Raw genomic sequence first — 17,354 nt, 5'->3', positions numbered from 1 at the left:
GCTCGGTTCACACTGGAGCGATGCGAGAAACCCTGTGATTCGTGTGCGGGTTCCTGCATCACACCCGAATCGCTGGCGGTTCACAATGTCAATGTAAAGTTAATGACACCCCCAAATCGGTTCACAGATCCCAGTGCGAACTGTGAAATGGTACAGGAATCAGATTGCATGGGAGTGAACACCCACGCGATCCGATTCCAATGCGGACCAAAAAAAGGGTCCTGCACCATTTTGGTGTGAATGCAATACGATTTCAGCCATACAGTTTGTATGGCTGAATTTGCATCGCACAGACATCGCATGCAATCTGCACAGCATGGTGGTTCAAATCACATGCAATGTCTGGCATCGCACTAGTGTGAACCCAGCCCAATGGCCCATACACACGATCCGAAAATCGGATGACAGATCGTCCGTTTTTTTTTTTTTTGCTAGTCGCATATAAAAAATGAAGAGGTTACTAAAGTTACGAAGATTCTCGTATGACAGAATAAAAAATCAGAAGTGATGTCATGTGTTGTGATGTATTTGTATTGTGTTTTCGGATGACAACTGTACTGATTAAACTAAAATCATATGATCTGGTATCATACCAGAAAAATTTTCGTGCTTGTCCCATCGGATAATCTCGGATGAAATGTCGTGATCGGCTCTCGAAAACTCTCTACTAACGATCCGATTATCGCACGATTTTTTCGCACGATTTTCGGATCATGTGTACGGCCCATTAAAGTCCTCACCATGCACCATACAATCCGACCTTTCATTCTTTGTATAATCAACGTTAGATTTACAAACACTATGGAGAACTTACTGGAACTATCCAATCAATTGTATCCAATAAGGTAGGCCATTGTACTACATAGGTATTGGTTGATCTAAAGGAGATTGCACGGTCAGATTGTAATGTTTGTGGTGAGCTTTCATGATGACATGTATCTGCTGTCAGTGCACTTCACGTTGCTCATTTCCCATCACCCACTGCTGCTGCTGTCATCTTTATTTCATTATCCATGTAAATGAATTTACAAGAAAAATGGAAACATGTGATGGGTTTTATTTAATTCATAATGTAAAATACTCAGAACATGCAAGAGTTTCAACAAAAAAGCAAATAAAAACTGCACAACTATTATACTGATCTGCAACTGATCAGGCCTAGATCTGTGGAGTGACAGCGTAGTCTGGGGTTCGGTGTGGAAGACCTCCCTGCGTTCAGGAGACATATTTTTAATATGGCACTGCTAAGCCTGTGCAAGGTAATATTGATCAGCACCAAGCTACAGCTCCAAGCTTTTTTTCTCGTCTTTCTGATGGATAGAATGACCCCTCAAAGATAATCTGCGTCTTTGTCCATTCAAGGCAAAGTGAAAGGTTCCCATCAAAGTCTCCTCTTCCCCCAAAATTTACAGTCACCCATTTCATGCCCCCGCTGATTTGTTCATCTTTTGGGAACCTGGGAAATACTCTGTGCTTTGTGATATCAAGGAGTTTATGACCTTCTCCCATTCCTTCCAGGGTGCAGCACCAGGGTCTAAGTGGCCAATCACCAGGCTTGAACAGTGTCACATAGGCAAGAGGGGGTCTTTAACCCTGTGTAAGCTCCATAGGTGTGCGCAGCCTATCGTATTAGGGTGTGCACCCCAAAACTCAAACACACGTGTATGTGTGTATTGCCCCGTACACACGGTCGGATTTTCCGAAGGAAAATGTGTGATAGGACTTTGTTGTCGGAAATTCCGACCGTGTGTGGGCTCCATCACACATTTTCCATCGGATTTTCCGACACACAAAGTTTGAGAGCAGGATATAAAATTTTCCGACAACAAAATCCGTTGTCGGAAATTCCGATTGTGTGTACACAAATCCGACGGACAAAGTGCCACGCATGCTCAGAATAAATAAAGAGATGAAAGCTATTGGCCACTGCCCCGTTTATAGTCCCGACGTACGTGTTTTACGTCACCGCGTTTAGAACGATCGGATTTTCCGACAACTTTGTGTGACCGTGTGTATGCAAGACAAGTTTGAGCCAACATCCGTCGGAAAAAATCCTAGGATTTTGTTGTCGGAATGTCCGAACAAAGTCCAACCGTGTGTACAGGGCATCAATATACATTTATATACTGTATATCTAAAAACAGACACACACTACTATAAATACATGTAAACAAACAATTTAAAATGTATTAAACCTTGGAAGGGTGTCAGTAGGACAGTGGATGGTGGTCAGTAGAGCAGAAGTTGGTGTCAGTAGGACAGTGGATGGTTTCAGTCAGTAAAGCAGTGGCTGATATCAGTAGGGCAGCGATTGGTGTCAATAGTTTTATTTTTATACTTTTATTTTTTTAAGAACCCCCATTGGGGGACTTTGATGAAATATCAGGGGTCTGATGTCTCACTTTTCAGACAGAGAAAGGGACTGAGGACAGAGATTTACCAGTCCCTTTCTCTGCAGCCTCAGCTGCACTGGACAGTTAATGAATAGGAAGTGCTTTGTGCTGAACGGTTTCCGGTTCATTCACAAACAGAAGCATAGTTAACAGTTTACTATGCTTCAGTTACGGATGAACACAGTGAGTGATCAGTACTGATCACTCACTGTTTTCATTCAGAAAAGGAAGGGGCCAGTAAATTACACAGGGAGCCTGGGCAGCAGGGGTAATCTGCGCCGCACAGGGTGATTAGGGTGTGCCCAGGCACATCTGGCACACCCTGTGCGTACACCTATGGTAAGCTCCTAAACAGACTAAACGTACACAGTGATTAGACTCAACAGGCGAACAGCAAGAGAGCACAGGGTAGCTTCGTGTAAGTGGGTGGGACGGTGTTAAGATTTTAGGAGAACCTTTCATTAAGAGCCGGTTCACACCACAAAAAAACGCACTTTGGATGTGTTCTGGATGTGTTTTTGCTTACAGTTCACACCACAAAAACTCACTCCAAATCCATTTATGCATGTGCATATTTGATGCGTTTTCAATGCGTTCCAGTGCGTTTCTCCCTCTCTTGTTTTTTTTTTTTTTTCCAAGGTTTCCTGTTTTTTTTTCCATGTAATGCGTTCCAGTGCATCCAGGTGCGTTTTTGATGTGTTTTGCCACATTGCAGTCAGGCTCGGTTCACACATAAACTGGTCATGGATTGCAGAGCAACGCTGTGTGTACCCGTTCTCCATTTCAGGGACGCATCAGGGCAGAATCTTCGCTGAATTCACCCCTGAAACGGAACCAAAGACACACAGCGTTTCTGTGCTCCGCAGCCGCCCCGGAGATATGTGAACCGGCTCCATAGGGAGCCGGTAACATTCTCCTGCTAGGCGAATTGAATGCGGAGAAACCCACATCCAATTTACATAGGTGTGAACCAAGCCTAAAGTTCTGTGCAGAAAAAATGCTGCATGTTCTACTTTTTGTTCTGCACTGGAATGCACTGGAACTGACTGCACTGGTGTGAACTATGCCATTGGAACCCATATGATCGTCCATGCATTTTATATGCAGAAATAAAGTAACACTGGAAAAAAAAAAAAAAACGTTCTGCACAGAACTGTACTCGAATGCGACAAAACACATCAAAAATGCACTGGAACGCATCAAAAATACATTACAGCAAAACAAAACGGGAAACTTTGTGGGAAACAAAGGGGAAAATGCATTAAAACTACATCAAAAACACATAAAAAAACGCACTGGAATGTAGCAAAAATGCGCATACAGAAATGCATCCAGAACCCATCCGGACTGCGTTTCTGTGGTATGAATCGGCCCTTACACCCGAAAGAGCAAAGTGACAGATCCCATTCAAACAACACTTTTAATCTATATATATTTATGATTTTAAAAGACAAATAGGCTGTAAGTTTAATCATCAGTCACTTGTACATTTTTATGTTTGGTCCATATTTATCCCTATATCCATTTTAAGCTGTACTCATTTCCTTCTCAGGTCAAGCAGATCCAGCTTTATATTTCCTCCACCTCTTCAATTTCTTCTGTATCCTCCTTTCCCAACTCCATAGGTCTCACCTTCAATTTTTTCTTCCCTTTGCCCTTTTTTGATCCCTTCCCCCCGCAGGTGCACCGTCGCACCCACATCACTTGGCGGATAACTTTTCTATCGAGGTGAGTGCACTGAAATGCCACTGGACGCGTTTCAGTGACTGAGGGGCTGCAGAGTCGCCCATCAGAGCAATGGCCGCAGAATCGAGGGAGTAGAGGAAGGCTTGAAAGGCAGTCACGAAAACGAACGTGCAAAGGCCTGGACCAGCGCAGGACGCGACTACAGGCATTGGTGGGCTTCAGGACCTATAGGAGAGACAAAATACTATTTAGTACAAATTATTAGGATTTCCCAAGTCACGAAGGAGATGCCATGACCACACCCAAGATGTGGCCCCTGGTGTTAATTACATGAAACTCTAACCATTTCTTTTACTATAAGGCATTAAACTAGTTATTACAATTCAGTTATTAGAATTGCAATTTCAAGAATCCCAGTCCAATAAACTGGATACTGCTTCAAAATGGAGAACTTTATTAAAACCACTAAATATAAACAACTAACAGTACTGACTAATTTCCACAAAGCGTGAAAGATGCCTAAAGACACATTGGGGTTGATTTATTAAAACTGGAGAGTGCAAAATCTGGTGCAGCGCTGCAAAGAAGCCAATCAGCTTTCGGGTTTTTTTTGTCAAAGTTTAATAGAACAAGCTGAAGTTAGAAGCTGATTGGCTACCATGCACAGCTGCACCAGAATTTGTCAGTTTTAGTAAATCAACCCCATTGTCATTGAAAAAAATGCCTAGGGGAATGGATAGCTAGAGCTAGAACCCTGGGGTTATCCTACTGGAATCGTTATTCAACAGTTGTGCAGTGGTGTTTATACAATGTGTCTTGATTTCAGTCTGGTGACTTCTACACAGCAAAGGTTTCCCACAAATCTGTCTGATACTGAACTGCTACACCATGAGTTATTAGTCCAGATACAAATGTATAACAATTTAAATTCAGGAGGAAGACCATGAAATAAATCCAACATGTTGGGGGGACCAAAACTCGCCCCCCTTCATCATGGCCTAAGGATCCTTGATAGCAAGCAATTGTGCTGCAAGTTTGAAAATGACTTGCTAAGCTATTGCTAGACTTGCCAGGCTTCACAAGTTTGTTGCACAATTGCAGCAAGTCCGCATTGCATGACTCCAGATCAGCTTTTTTTTTTTGCAAACATTCTGCTGCAAGTTCTATTTCAGTTATGTTGTGCAATAGTCATCCCACCACAGGGGGCACTGTGGCTGAATTTTCATGCTGTTGACTTGCAGAGCTCTTGCTGTAGTCTCACCACTGCAACTGTGCTCTTGCTAAAGACTTGCCAGGCAAATTTTCTACAAATTGGAAAAGTGTCAACTAGAACTTCAAGTGCTCTGCAAGCGTACAACTTGCCAGTGGAAATGTGCAGCAAGTTAACAAGACCTACAATTCAACACTGCCAAAAACTTGTGGCAAGTTATCCTTGCTATCTGGGATACTGTAGCACCCTCCTGGGTTTAGGTAAGGTTGCTAGGTAAATTTAGTTTGGTGGATCAGTGTAGCAGGGGTTGATTGATTAGGGCTGCTCAGGTTTTCACAGGCTGCTGCTCTGCTAATTCCCACCTTATTCTGGAGAGTTCTACAACATAGTGGAAGGGAAGACAGAGACTGCAGTCTAAATAATGATGGTGCTTCCACCAATCCCTGGGGAGGTGTACCCAGAAGGAGGGGGACGAGCCCATAAATAGAGAAGAGACTGAGTAACAGAGGGGCAATTACAGTAGGGTTACATTACATGTGAGGTAGAGTTCCAGAGTCCAGCCTGAAGGAGGCCCCTGCTGAGAGGGCTTGCCATCCTGAGCAGAAGCCAGCAGAGGAGCCAGAGGAAGACAAGAGGTTAGGTTTAGCTGTTGGGCCTATCCAAGGGGTCAGGATAGAGCTCACGGGAGAAGAGCTGGGAAGGAAGCTGTGGGAGAGAGTCCAAGTAAGTCTGCATCTCCCTCACAAGGAAAGAGCCTGGTGGCTGTTGGAAGGAGGCAACCGATAATCCTGTGGTTGAGTAAGTACAAGACCCCAGTGCTGCAAGAGTGACTGTGTGGTAATTTAGTCTTTGGGAAGAAGACAGATCATGTTAGCATAGAGATTCTGTGGGACGTTTGCTGAAAGAAAAATACAGCCTTAAGTGTGCCAGTTCAGCTAAGTAGGGTTGCAGTACTGTGGGGTGTTGTACAGGTGCAGCTGAAGGTGTACAAGCACTCTGTTAAGGAATGGACAAGTGCAGCAAAAAAGTTAGTAGTCAGCAATCTGTTCAAGTTCTACAGTTTCAGGCATAGGCATGCGCACAGGGTGTGCCAGGTGTGCCTGGGCACACCCTAATCATGCTGTGCTGCACAGATTCCCCCAGCTGTTTGGCTGCAGAAGAAGGGACTGGAGAATCTCTGTGAGATATCAGGGGTCTGTTTAGACCTCTGATATCAAACCAAAGCCACCCCCCAATGGAGCTCCTAAAAAATTGTATAATAATAATAAAAATAATAATATATTATTAAATAAAATTGTAAAAAATAATATAAATACAAAATAAAAAATATAAATAATAAAAAAAATTAATAAAATATTTTTTTATAAAAATAATAAAAAAATATATATTTAGACCTCTGATATCTCACCAAAGCCCCCCAATGGAGCTCCTAAAAAATTGTATAATAATAATAATAATATATTATTAAATAAAATTGTAAAAAATAGAAACATTAAAAAAAAAAGTTATGATAAAAAAGAAATTAAAAAAAATATAAATAAAAATAAAAAATATAAATAATTAAAAAAAAAATTTTTTTTAATAAAAATAATAAAAAAAAGATTATATATATATATATATATATATATATATATATATATATATATATATATATATATATATATACACATACACACACACGTGTGTTTGAGCTTTGGGTGCACACCCTAATGCCATGGTCTGCGCACGCCTATGGTTTCAGGGTATCCCATGCTCTCTATTCCCATCCTAATTCATTGTTACTTAATAAATAAAACCAAAAAAAGAAACCCCTAGACTACTTCTTAAACCAGAGAGAGACTGCTGAAAATGCTGTGTGCCTGCCTGTGTGTGTGCAAAGAGGAGGAAATAGGCCCAAACTACCAGTGGCTCTCTACAATAGGAAACAATAGCAATGGAATGGATTGAAGATACAATGTATATGGTTCTTTAACCAACCGAGTGATGACGCACAGTGCTGGCCACAGCAATAAAAATCTGACAGAGGTTCTAACCCTTTTCCACACTATTACACAAGATTCCATCTTGGCTGGAAGTGAGCTTTAAAGTCTTAGATGGGTCATTCTTATTCAGCTGTGAATCACATAGTATCAACAACATTTTTCGATTTTTGACCGCTGGCGGCTGAAGAGCTACACATTCCAGTAAGACCCAGCTACATTTTGTAATGGTAAATTTCTCTACTATTTTATTTGGCATGTGAAGTCAACTATTTTTGAGTGAATTGGAACCTCTCTATGTAAGAGGATACCCTCTGTGTGTGGGGAGGCTACAGGATCTCCTTCTTCAAGGAGGCACAATGAAGGAACAATGTTTAGAGGCCTGCAGGCTTTCTGGGTGCAGAAATGTCTACACTCTACAACATTTCCACCATCCACTTCTCACCGTGTAATTGGCTCTGGTATATTGGCCCTTGCAGGGTCTGATCATACACAGCCTCCGCTCAGCCTTTGGAACACAGGTCTCTTCTTCATACGTTATACGTATGGAGTTCCCAAATCCACATGTTTTCGAACAAGGGGTCCACTCAGTGGCAGGTTTACAGGTAGGTGAGTCCAACATCGGTGCAGAATCTTCTTCTGGATCTGTGGACACAGAACAACAACAAGGAGCTACATAGGATGAACACCAATGTGCAGAGTGCAATAACCCATAGTGATCCCTGAAAATTCAACCTTTTTTAAACTGGCCACAGCTGGTGGCCACAGCTAATTCAGATTTACAATTATCTACAGCTATGTAGTTTGAGGGTCTACCTGAGTTATTGCCAGATGTAGCAGGCTCCTCTTCTCCTGTTTCTTCTTAGTATTGTAAAAACCCACATACACGGGCTCTAATGTGCAGTGCTACTACCTAGGCGGCGGACTCGCCGAATGGTGGCTTGGGCCTCCCGGTGGGACGGGAAGCCCAGGAAGAGCAGTGGAAGGCGGCAGGAGGGGGGACGTTCCCGCTCCTTTTATGATAACAGCTGATCGGCTTTTAGCCGCATCAGTTGTTATCACTAAAAAGCCAACCGCTGGCTCTAAAAAACGGTACCGGGGTGTTGCCTGCAGCTGCAGGCATCGCCCTGGTATAACCCTTTCAAGCCATGAATGCTAATTTGCGTACGGTCTGCGCGAAGGGGTTAAAGCAGACTGTTTTAACTTTGGATAGTAAAACATTTTTTCCTGCCAGTAAATACCTTATACAGCCCATTCCTGTTTCTTGTCTGGCAAAAAGCCTAGGCTTAGACATCATGCACAGCTCCCTCTCTCACTCTCGTGAGAGTTTGCCAGGAAGGGATGGGGGTGAGTCATAAGAGGGCCAATGAGAGCTGCAGAGCTAGAGGTGTGCCTCTGTGTGCCTGTGTAAATCCAGGAAGTGAACAAGCAGCAGCTTCAGCTGCCCACAGTTAAAATGGATGCAGCCAGACTCAGTGGAGGGCGATTTCTGCAGCATATTTGGCAAGTACAGAATCACAGTATATATAAAATAATATGCAAAGTGATTGCAGGGAAGCTTCAGAATGGCAAATATGTTTTTATTACAAATTATGTATGAAAAAGAAATGAAAAGAAATGTATGAAACAAGCTGTAATCTTGTAGTGGATCTATTTCAAGTCTTACTGCTTCTGTGTAAGATTCCCTTACTGTTCAGCAGAATTGATAATCACCCCCCCCCCCCCCAACATGGTTTCTGAAATGATTCTATAAGCAGAATGTAATGCTGGGTAAATATCAGTTTTACATTGTGGTTAACCAGTACTGTACATCTGCTTTTGGAAGAGTTGTTTGCACACCATTCCCAGGTTTTATCACCTAAGGTCTCCCTACCAGTACTTTGTACTGTAAATAATCCCCGGGACTTGTTATTTAATCAATATGTCTGAGTTATTTTGTACTATCTCATCAATGTGATTCTTTCTTCTGTATTCTATTTCTAGAGGTTTTAATATACAGTATATACTATATATATATATATATATATATATATATATATATATATATATATATATATATATATATATATATTTCAAGGTCCCCACAATATACAACCAGCTCTAGGATCCTTTTTTTAACATGTTTATCTGGCTAACCTTCCCCTTAACTTAAACCTGTCAATAATAAATCAGAGGGAACAAAATAGTTATACTTACCTACTATATATCATATCACTGTGACTTTTTCTTCATATTCACCTATTTTTTTGTCCCGCCTCTGTTCTGCCTGGGTCCCCATTCCTGTGCCGCCATTTTGAAAATTTCCGTGATACTGTGCAAGGATGAATTGGAGATCACGGCGTCATGCACTTCATCTTGCCCATGCGCTGTACTACACTACTTGCATCTCTTGAGAAAAAAACCCTCGCAAGATCTCAAAGAGAAGCTTTTCTTTCCAGCAAGTGAATGTATTTTCGTAATTATTACCAAAATGAGGAGCATGATGCCATGCACTTCCTATTGCACAAAAAAATGGTGTTTACAAAGGTTTATAACTAAAGCTCAGGTTACACGCACAGCTGATTGGGTCAGAAGAGTGACTAGACCCCACTGCTCATCACCATATGACTTTGTATAAAGTTTCAATTTATCAAAAAGTGGAGGAAATATTCATCTGCTACATTAATTGGCCAACATCCCTTAATTGTACGAAAATACAGATTTCCCCTTGGGGTGGGACTTTAAAGGCACAGACTGTGAAATAAATAAACATAAATATATATAAACAATGAAAGTACTAAACCAGCATAAGGGAATAGGCAGCATCCCTTATGCTGGTTTAGTACTTTCATTGTTTTTATATATATTTTTATGTATGTTACTTTTTGATACTATTAAATATCAAGTTTTTAATTGAATTGCTTCACAGTCTGTGCCTTTAAAGTCCCACCCCAAGGGGAAATCTGTATTTTCGTAAAGTTTCAATTTGGAACGCTCTGCAAACCCCATGTCCGTGTCTTGTTTTAAATGTTTACTCGTAAAATAAATATTTTATTTAGATAGTAAAATGTGTATATATAATGCACCAATTGGCCCTAATCTATTATAGTGCTCAAATAAAAAGCCATTACAGTCTGAGCAGAAATAGGTGAGCCATTATTAACAAAGGGTTGATTGTGATCAATGCTCATGATCAAGAATACAATACAGCAAATTCTGGCATTGCCTTTTAAAAGCATAAGCAGGACTACATAAACAGTTTCTGGTAAAAACTACTATTCACCAACCTTTGCACACTCCTTGCTTTCTCATAGGGTCCAGTTGATAATCACAGGTCAGGTTTTTCATGTTGTCGCAGGGTCTGAATCCATCGCACTCAGCATCAATATCCTGGACACACACGTTGCATCCGCATCCGCAAGTGTCCTGGGATGTTCCCAGAGGGCAGGTGGGGTTTTCAGGGCATTTGCAAACTTGAGGACATTCCTGATGAATGAAGAAAAAGGAAAGACTTTAGTCTACAGTACCCACATTTTTTGGTGAAGTTACTCTGTAAGTTTAACATGAGCTGCCTGATCTCTCACTGAAAATAGAAAAACATACAAAAAATGGAAAAGTGATGGCAAGAAAAGACAGACTGGCCCATGAGACTGCTCCCCCTTTTTTTTTTACCCTTTTGTCTGAGTATAGGCCTATGATTGTCCCATGCATGTTTGCATTTACTTACTGTTGACTGACTCGCTACCTCTGCTGGAAGTCTGTTCCAAGAATCAACTACTCTTTAGGTAAAATAAGACTTTCTAAAGTTGGTTTGAAATTTTCCCCAGCTAGTTTGAGATCATGTCCCTGTGTTTGTTATCAGCTTCATACTATTAATGTATTTGAAGGCTATGTCCACCTTTTACAAAAAAATTATAAATACACTGATATTAATAAAAACAAAAAAAAATGGGCAGTTTTTTTTTTTTTGCATAGTAGCCTGGAATGCATTGCAACTGCGATCAGCGGGTGTAATGTTCTGGCTCCGGCAGACTCTTTCTGCAGCTCCTGGTCTGTACCGAGGTACAGCTCTTCATTTACTAGGCTGGAGGAAATGCTCTTTCTCCTTCTACCTTCTACTCCTAACTTTTAAAAAATAAATAAACTAAGGGCAATGACAGTTGCAGACTCTTTATACTGGCCATAGATTGTGTTAGAATCGTACAAATAATGAATTATTATAACAAATTTGTTCAAAATAGTTGATCATTGTAAGTACAGTATGTTAATAGATATTGTGACAAACATTGTAGACGTATCTACATAATATTGAGCACTATCGATGGTCAAATATATTTAGGAAATGGGCTTAGCATGAGATCCAGGTGTTCCCATGGAATTTTTTTTGTTATTTTGAGAATATTATATGTATATAATATGTTATATATATTATATTATATGTCTCTGACATTTTTCTGTCTTTTTCTCTTAAGTAAAGAATTTATTTTAAAAAATGGATTTCTATTACCCTCTGTATTGGAGAAAATGATCACCAGGACTAAGGCTGCTTTCACACAACCATTCAGATCAGGTCTACCTACACGTTTTTCAGGAAGACCTGATCGGATGATCCATTCACGCCTAGGGACCGGTGAGTGTAAACGGACTTGTGTCTGTTTACACCCACCTACCTCTGATCTGTTGCGGGCCGCTAAAAACAAATGGAAGGGGACCTGTTCTCCTCTGTTTAGGTGAATCGGAGGGTAGTCGGGTGTAAACAGATAGTGTCCGTGTACACCTGATTATGATTACCCATAGAGCAGAGCGGGCTCTGTCCTTGTCTGCTCTGCATGAACTGAGCGGACACGGACCTGTCATCTGGCCACTCCGCTCAGCGGGGGGGACCAGCGGACAGACAGACAATTCTAACATTTTACCCCCATCCAGGAAGCCCAGGTGCCGCATACATCTGCCCATTTGTGTCTATGAGCGGCTGTACACAGCATCTGGGCTTTCCAGGTAGGAGAAATACAAGAGAATTTACTCTGCAGGGGCTGAGACGCTCGTAAATAAGAGGCCTAATAGTCACCTGAGAGGGGTTTTAACCCCACCGCACTCTATCCAAAACTAAGAAAAAAGGGTTTGTCCTTACAAACACATTCGTTTGAGGAGCCCCTGCACCTTTTTTTCCTACCAATACCAACCCTGCTTTTGTGTTTTGTGATCTTTTTACGTTTTCCTAATATAGTACAGGTAATTTGCAATAAAGTTCTTTTTTAAACTACACTTTTTTCACTACCAATTCACTATAAACACTACAAAAATGCAAAGATGATGTGCAAGCAACTCATACCAGACAGTCATATTTCACCTTTTAGCAATCAGAACAATGAAAGGTGATTTCTGATTGGTCACAATGAATGGATTGTGGTATTTTCCATATTGCTCTTTGCCTTATTGAAGGAAACCTGTGCTGGAAGAAATATGGGGACTTCTGACCTCAACCTTAAAAAGCTATTTTCTTGGCTATTTCTGGCTTCAATACTTTCTGAGTCACTGGCCTGGAAAGAGGATTCATGTCAGGAAAGTCAGATTCCCTAATCTTCACACTTGCTCTGGGTTAGTGAAATACTAAAGCCATTGGAACAGCATGACTACCAGGGAACAAGTATTTTCAGGAGAGGTTGGCAATGGTAGTCTGAATACTTCCATGCTACATTCTACCTCTCTATAATTCTCAAAATGAATATTACAGATAAAACAAAGAATTTGGACCAAGTCTTACCGGCTTCTCGCCCCATGTCAGTGTCACAGATAATATAATAAAACAGATTGCAGCGTACAGTCCCATTGCCAGGGATGACCCCAGGAGTCCTTAGGTTGCCCTAGAAGACTTCCCTCCATATATAATCTAGGAAGACATAATCCTATTGGACAAAGTGTTCTGTGAGTCAGAGCATAAAGGCTAACAAGTGGTGTCCCTGATGAACTTTAAAATTCCATGAATACATATATATAGAATGTCTGCAGGGTGTGATAGCACTGCGGTGAGATAGGGAAGTGGTGACATTATCTTTTTTTTTTGTAATGGAAGATGACATTTTCATTTTTTGGGGGGTATTTTACACTGTGCAATGCCCATTAAAAAACATATCTAAACGCAAAAATGTAAATATGACACGCTGCAGCTTATTGGTGCTTATATGTGGTGGCTGCTTTAGTTATCTTTGTTCAGACTTCCCCCCCCTTTATTCTCTCTCGGTGATTCTGCCAATAACATGCTTTCTGTATTTGATAGTGTGGGGTGAATAAGTCAGCCATGAGAATATTTAATATTACTGTTTATTGTTTATGGTTTTTTTATATTGATAAGTAGTCCCGTAGACTATAGAATAGACATTCTATAACGAATCGAAATTCAGCCGAATTTTGCATCTTTCAGACATTCGGATGCATCCGAATTTCCGAATAAAAAAATAACAAATTGCAACTAATACAAAAGAAATTATAGCGAATATAACGAATTAGTTCAACATGATTCGGTAATTTGTTAAAGATCTAATGAAACAAAAGGTCAACTCAAAGTAAAGTCCAATCAGCTGATTAATTTTGTGCTGGAGGTTGGATTACTGGCAAAGTGAATTCCTGAGAACTGAGTGAGAAGGGTGTTATATTGTATTTGAATAGAGGAGAAGAGATATTGTCATTGTGTGTGTTTAATAGATTCAATAAACAAACAACTTTCCAAACTACGAATCATTATCACGAATATATAAACATACATAAATATCGAATTTCAACTAATACGAAAGAAATTATAGCGGATATAACGAATTAATTAAAAATGATTCGAGATTCAGTATAACGAATATCGACACTCTACGAATAATAACGAATCATCCGATAACGAAATAACATAACATAACGAATATAACAGAACGAAAATATGTATTTTACGAATGACAACGAACCGAAACTAGTCGAAATTTCTCATTGTGCACAAGTCTACTATAGAATATGGGTGACACTACAGCCATTGCAATTACGATTTCCTGTACGGCTTGGCAGCCATAAAAGTAATTTGCAAATTTGTCAAATCCACTCATACGGCTATATCTTTGTATTGGTTTGCGTAGGCTTTCACAGTACATCTAAATTTCATTAAACTCATGTTTTAATTGATAAAAGCCAACCTGGGGCCTGTTGGTGCTGGTTGGGCCTTTTCCAGACCCCAGCAGTCCTTATTGATAATGGGAACAATGAACTTTAACTTCTTCCGAGCCGGCCACTGTACATAAACGGCCGGGTGGGTCTTTCGTCGTTCTGAGTGGATGTTCAGGATTGTCCCTCAGAATGAGTGCCTATGATGGCGATCCTGTGATGGCTGGGTTCAGTGTTATAGGATGGCTCGTTCAGAATGTGAGAGCGCTGAAAGCTGAAAATTGGCCTGGGTATGAAGAGGGTGAAAGTGCCCAATATTGAGATGGTTAAAGGGGCAGTAAACTCCAGTGTCCCCAACACCATACCTCCCAACTTTTTGAGATGGGAATGAGGGACTCCTATTCGCAAAAGTATGCAGGCATAGGACATAGGGTAAGTGTTGGCAGGGGTGCCCTGAAAGACTTACCTGTACTGATATTGTGATTCATGGGAAGACATCTTCTTCACTTCAACTAGAGATGTTACTGCACTAATGAACCATGGTCGCTTTTGCTTTCACTAGTTTTGCAGTCACTTAGTGTATGGGTCACCATGCATGTTACAATCTGACCATGCTATCTTTGTACAATCAACTTTAGATTTACTAAAACTAATATGAGGACTTATCTAATCAATGCAATCTATTTGTAACCAGTCAGACAGGCTCTTGTACTACATAGTAGTTGGTAAATATAAAACACATTGTACAATCAGATTGTAATATATACACTATATTGTCAAATGTATTGCGACACCTGCCTTTACATGCACATGAACTTTAACGGCATCCCAGTCTTAGTTCGTAGGGTTCGATATTGAGTTGGCCCATCCTTTACAGCAATAACAGCTTCAACTCTTCTGGGAAGGCTGTCCACAAGGTTTAGGAGTGTGTCTATGGGAATGTTTGACCATTCTTCCAGAAGTGCATTTGTGAGGTCAGGCACTGATGTTGGACGAGAAGGCCTGGCTCACAGTCTCCACTCAAATTCATCCTCAAAGGTGTTCTATCTGGTCCCTCTGGAACGACAGCCATGCAGACCAATTTGATGCAGTGTGTGGCGTATGGTCTGAGTACTGACAAGCTGACCCCCCCATACCTTCAACTTCAGCAGCAATGCTGGCAGCACTCATACATATATTTACCAAAGACAACCAACATCTGGATATGACGCTGAGCACATGCACTCAACTTCTTTGGTGAATCATGGCGAGGCCTGTTCTGAGTGGAACCTGTTCTATTAAACCGCTGTATCATCTTGTCCACCGTGCTGCAGCTCAGTTTCAGGGTCTTGGCAATCATCTTATAGCCTAGGCTATCTTTATGTAGAGCAACAATTCTTTTTTTCAGATCCTCAGAGAGTTCTTTGCCATGAGGTGCCATGTTGAACTTCCAGTGACCAGTATGAGAGAGTGAGAGCGATAACACCAAATTTAACACACCTGCTCCCCATTCACACCTGAGACCTTGTAACACTAATGAATCACATGACACCGGGGAGGGAAAATGGCTAATTGGGCCCAATTTGGACATTTTCACTTAGGGGTGTACTCACTTTTGTTGCCAGTGGTTTATGCCGTGTACACACGAGCAGACTTTCCGGCATACTTGGTCGACAATCCGACCGTGTGTAGGCTCCGGCGGACTTTTCCGGCGGACTTTTCCCCAAAAGCCCGCCGGACCTAGATTTGAAACATGTTTTAATTCTTTCCGTCGGAAACTTATATAGGCAGAGACCCCGCCCCCTTATGATGTCACAGTCCCTGGGCATGCTGGGACTGTGACGTTTTAGGGGGCGTGGTCAACATCACCCGGTGACCACGCCCCCTAAAACGTCACAGTCCCAGCATGCCCAGGGACTGTGACATCATAAGGGGGCGGGGTCTCCGCCTATATAAGTCACAACGGAGCGCTCAGAGAGCAGTCCAGCCGGAGAGAGCGTCGTGTCAACATCTGGAGAAGAGAAGAGGGAAGAAGACAAGAAGACAAGAAGCCCAGAAGTCCGGACCTCCGCTGGCAAAAGAGTGGCCTGAAGACAGCGGAGGAGCCGGCCAAAGAACACCGGGAGAAGAGGCCAGAGGGAGTGGAGAAGAACCAACCGGACGCCGGGAGAAGAGGAACCAGAGGGACCCCTGAAGCCAGAAGAAGACCCCCGGAGCCGGAAGAAGACCCCCGAAGCCGGAGGAAGACCCCCCCCGGAGCTGTTTAATAAATTATTTGAAAAACTTGTGTAGTGTGTTTTATTATTGACGCTTTTTCCCTAGGTGAATGGGTAGGGGTACCATGCACCCTATACTCATTCACATAGGGTGGGGGGCCGGGATCTGGGGGCCCTCTTATTATAGGGGGCTCCCGGATTCCGATAAGCCCCCCGCCCGCAGACCCCGACAACCAACGGCCAGGGTTGTCGGGAAGAGGCCCTTGTCCTCATCAACATGGGGACAAGGTGCTTTGGGGTGGGGGGGCCCCGCAGGACCCCCCTCCCCCAAGGCACCCCCCTATGTTGAGGGCATGCGGCCTGGTATGGTTCGGGGGGGGGGCGGTCGCTCGTCCCCACCCCCTTTCCTGACCGGCCGGGCTGCATGCTCGGATCGGGGTCTGGTATGGATTTTAGGGGGGACCCCACTCCGTTTTTTCGGCGTAGGTGGTTCCCTTTATAATTCATACCTGACCTAAGGGCCTGATATGACCCGCGACGGGGCTCGCAAGGTGTCAATCTCGCCGATAAAGTCCCGTTGTACCCGAGTCACGTTCAAAATGAACGGACTTGTCCATGTGTGGGCAAGTCCGTTCATTCTGAAAGTCCGCCGTAACTCCGGCAAAAGTCAGTCGGAAAGATGGGCGGATTTAGCCCGCCGGAAAGTCTGGTCGTGTGTGGGCAAGTCCGTCCGTTTTAAAGTCCGGCGCACCTGGCGGACAAAGTCCGTCGG

General features: G+C 42.2%; 1 protein-coding gene across 1 annotated transcript; it reads right to left on the bottom strand.

Moving 5' to 3' along the window:
• Nucleotides 1-1,041: 1,041 nt before the first annotated feature.
• Nucleotides 1,042-13,154, bottom strand: LOC141107903 (CCN family member 3-like). Its single transcript, XM_073598963.1, has 4 exons — nt 13,012-13,154; nt 10,535-10,733; nt 7,714-7,913; nt 1,042-4,304 (listed from the first exon to the last, which is right to left on the bottom strand). Exons 1-4 carry the CDS (start codon nt 13,075-13,077, stop codon nt 3,963-3,965), a joined length of 807 nt encoding a protein of 268 aa, XP_073455064.1. The 5' UTR covers nt 13,078-13,154; the 3' UTR covers nt 1,042-3,962.
• Nucleotides 13,155-17,354: the final 4,200 nt, after the last annotated feature.

This window comes from Aquarana catesbeiana, linkage group LG09, assembly GCF_042186555.1.
Source record: "Aquarana catesbeiana isolate 2022-GZ linkage group LG09, ASM4218655v1, whole genome shotgun sequence".
Classification (NCBI taxonomy): Eukaryota; Metazoa; Chordata; class Amphibia; order Anura; family Ranidae; genus Aquarana; species Aquarana catesbeiana.
The sequence above is the reverse complement of the archived record's forward strand: the minus strand, read 5'-3'. Positions and strand labels throughout refer to the sequence as shown.

Excerpts from the sequence above, each read along its gene's own strand:
- LOC141107903 (XM_073598963.1), bottom strand. The coding sequence starts at position 13,077 with ATGGGACTGTACGCTGCAATCTGTTTTATTATATTATCTGTGACACTG. Across the intron at positions 10,734-13,011 it reads TGACATGGGGCGAGAAGCCG|GAATGTCCTCAAGTTTGCAA; the intron begins GTAAGACTTGGT and ends TTCATTCATCAG. Across the intron at positions 7,914-10,534 it reads AAAGCAAGGAGTGTGCAAAG|ATCCAGAAGAAGATTCTGCA; the intron begins GTTGGTGAATAG and ends CTGTGTCCACAG.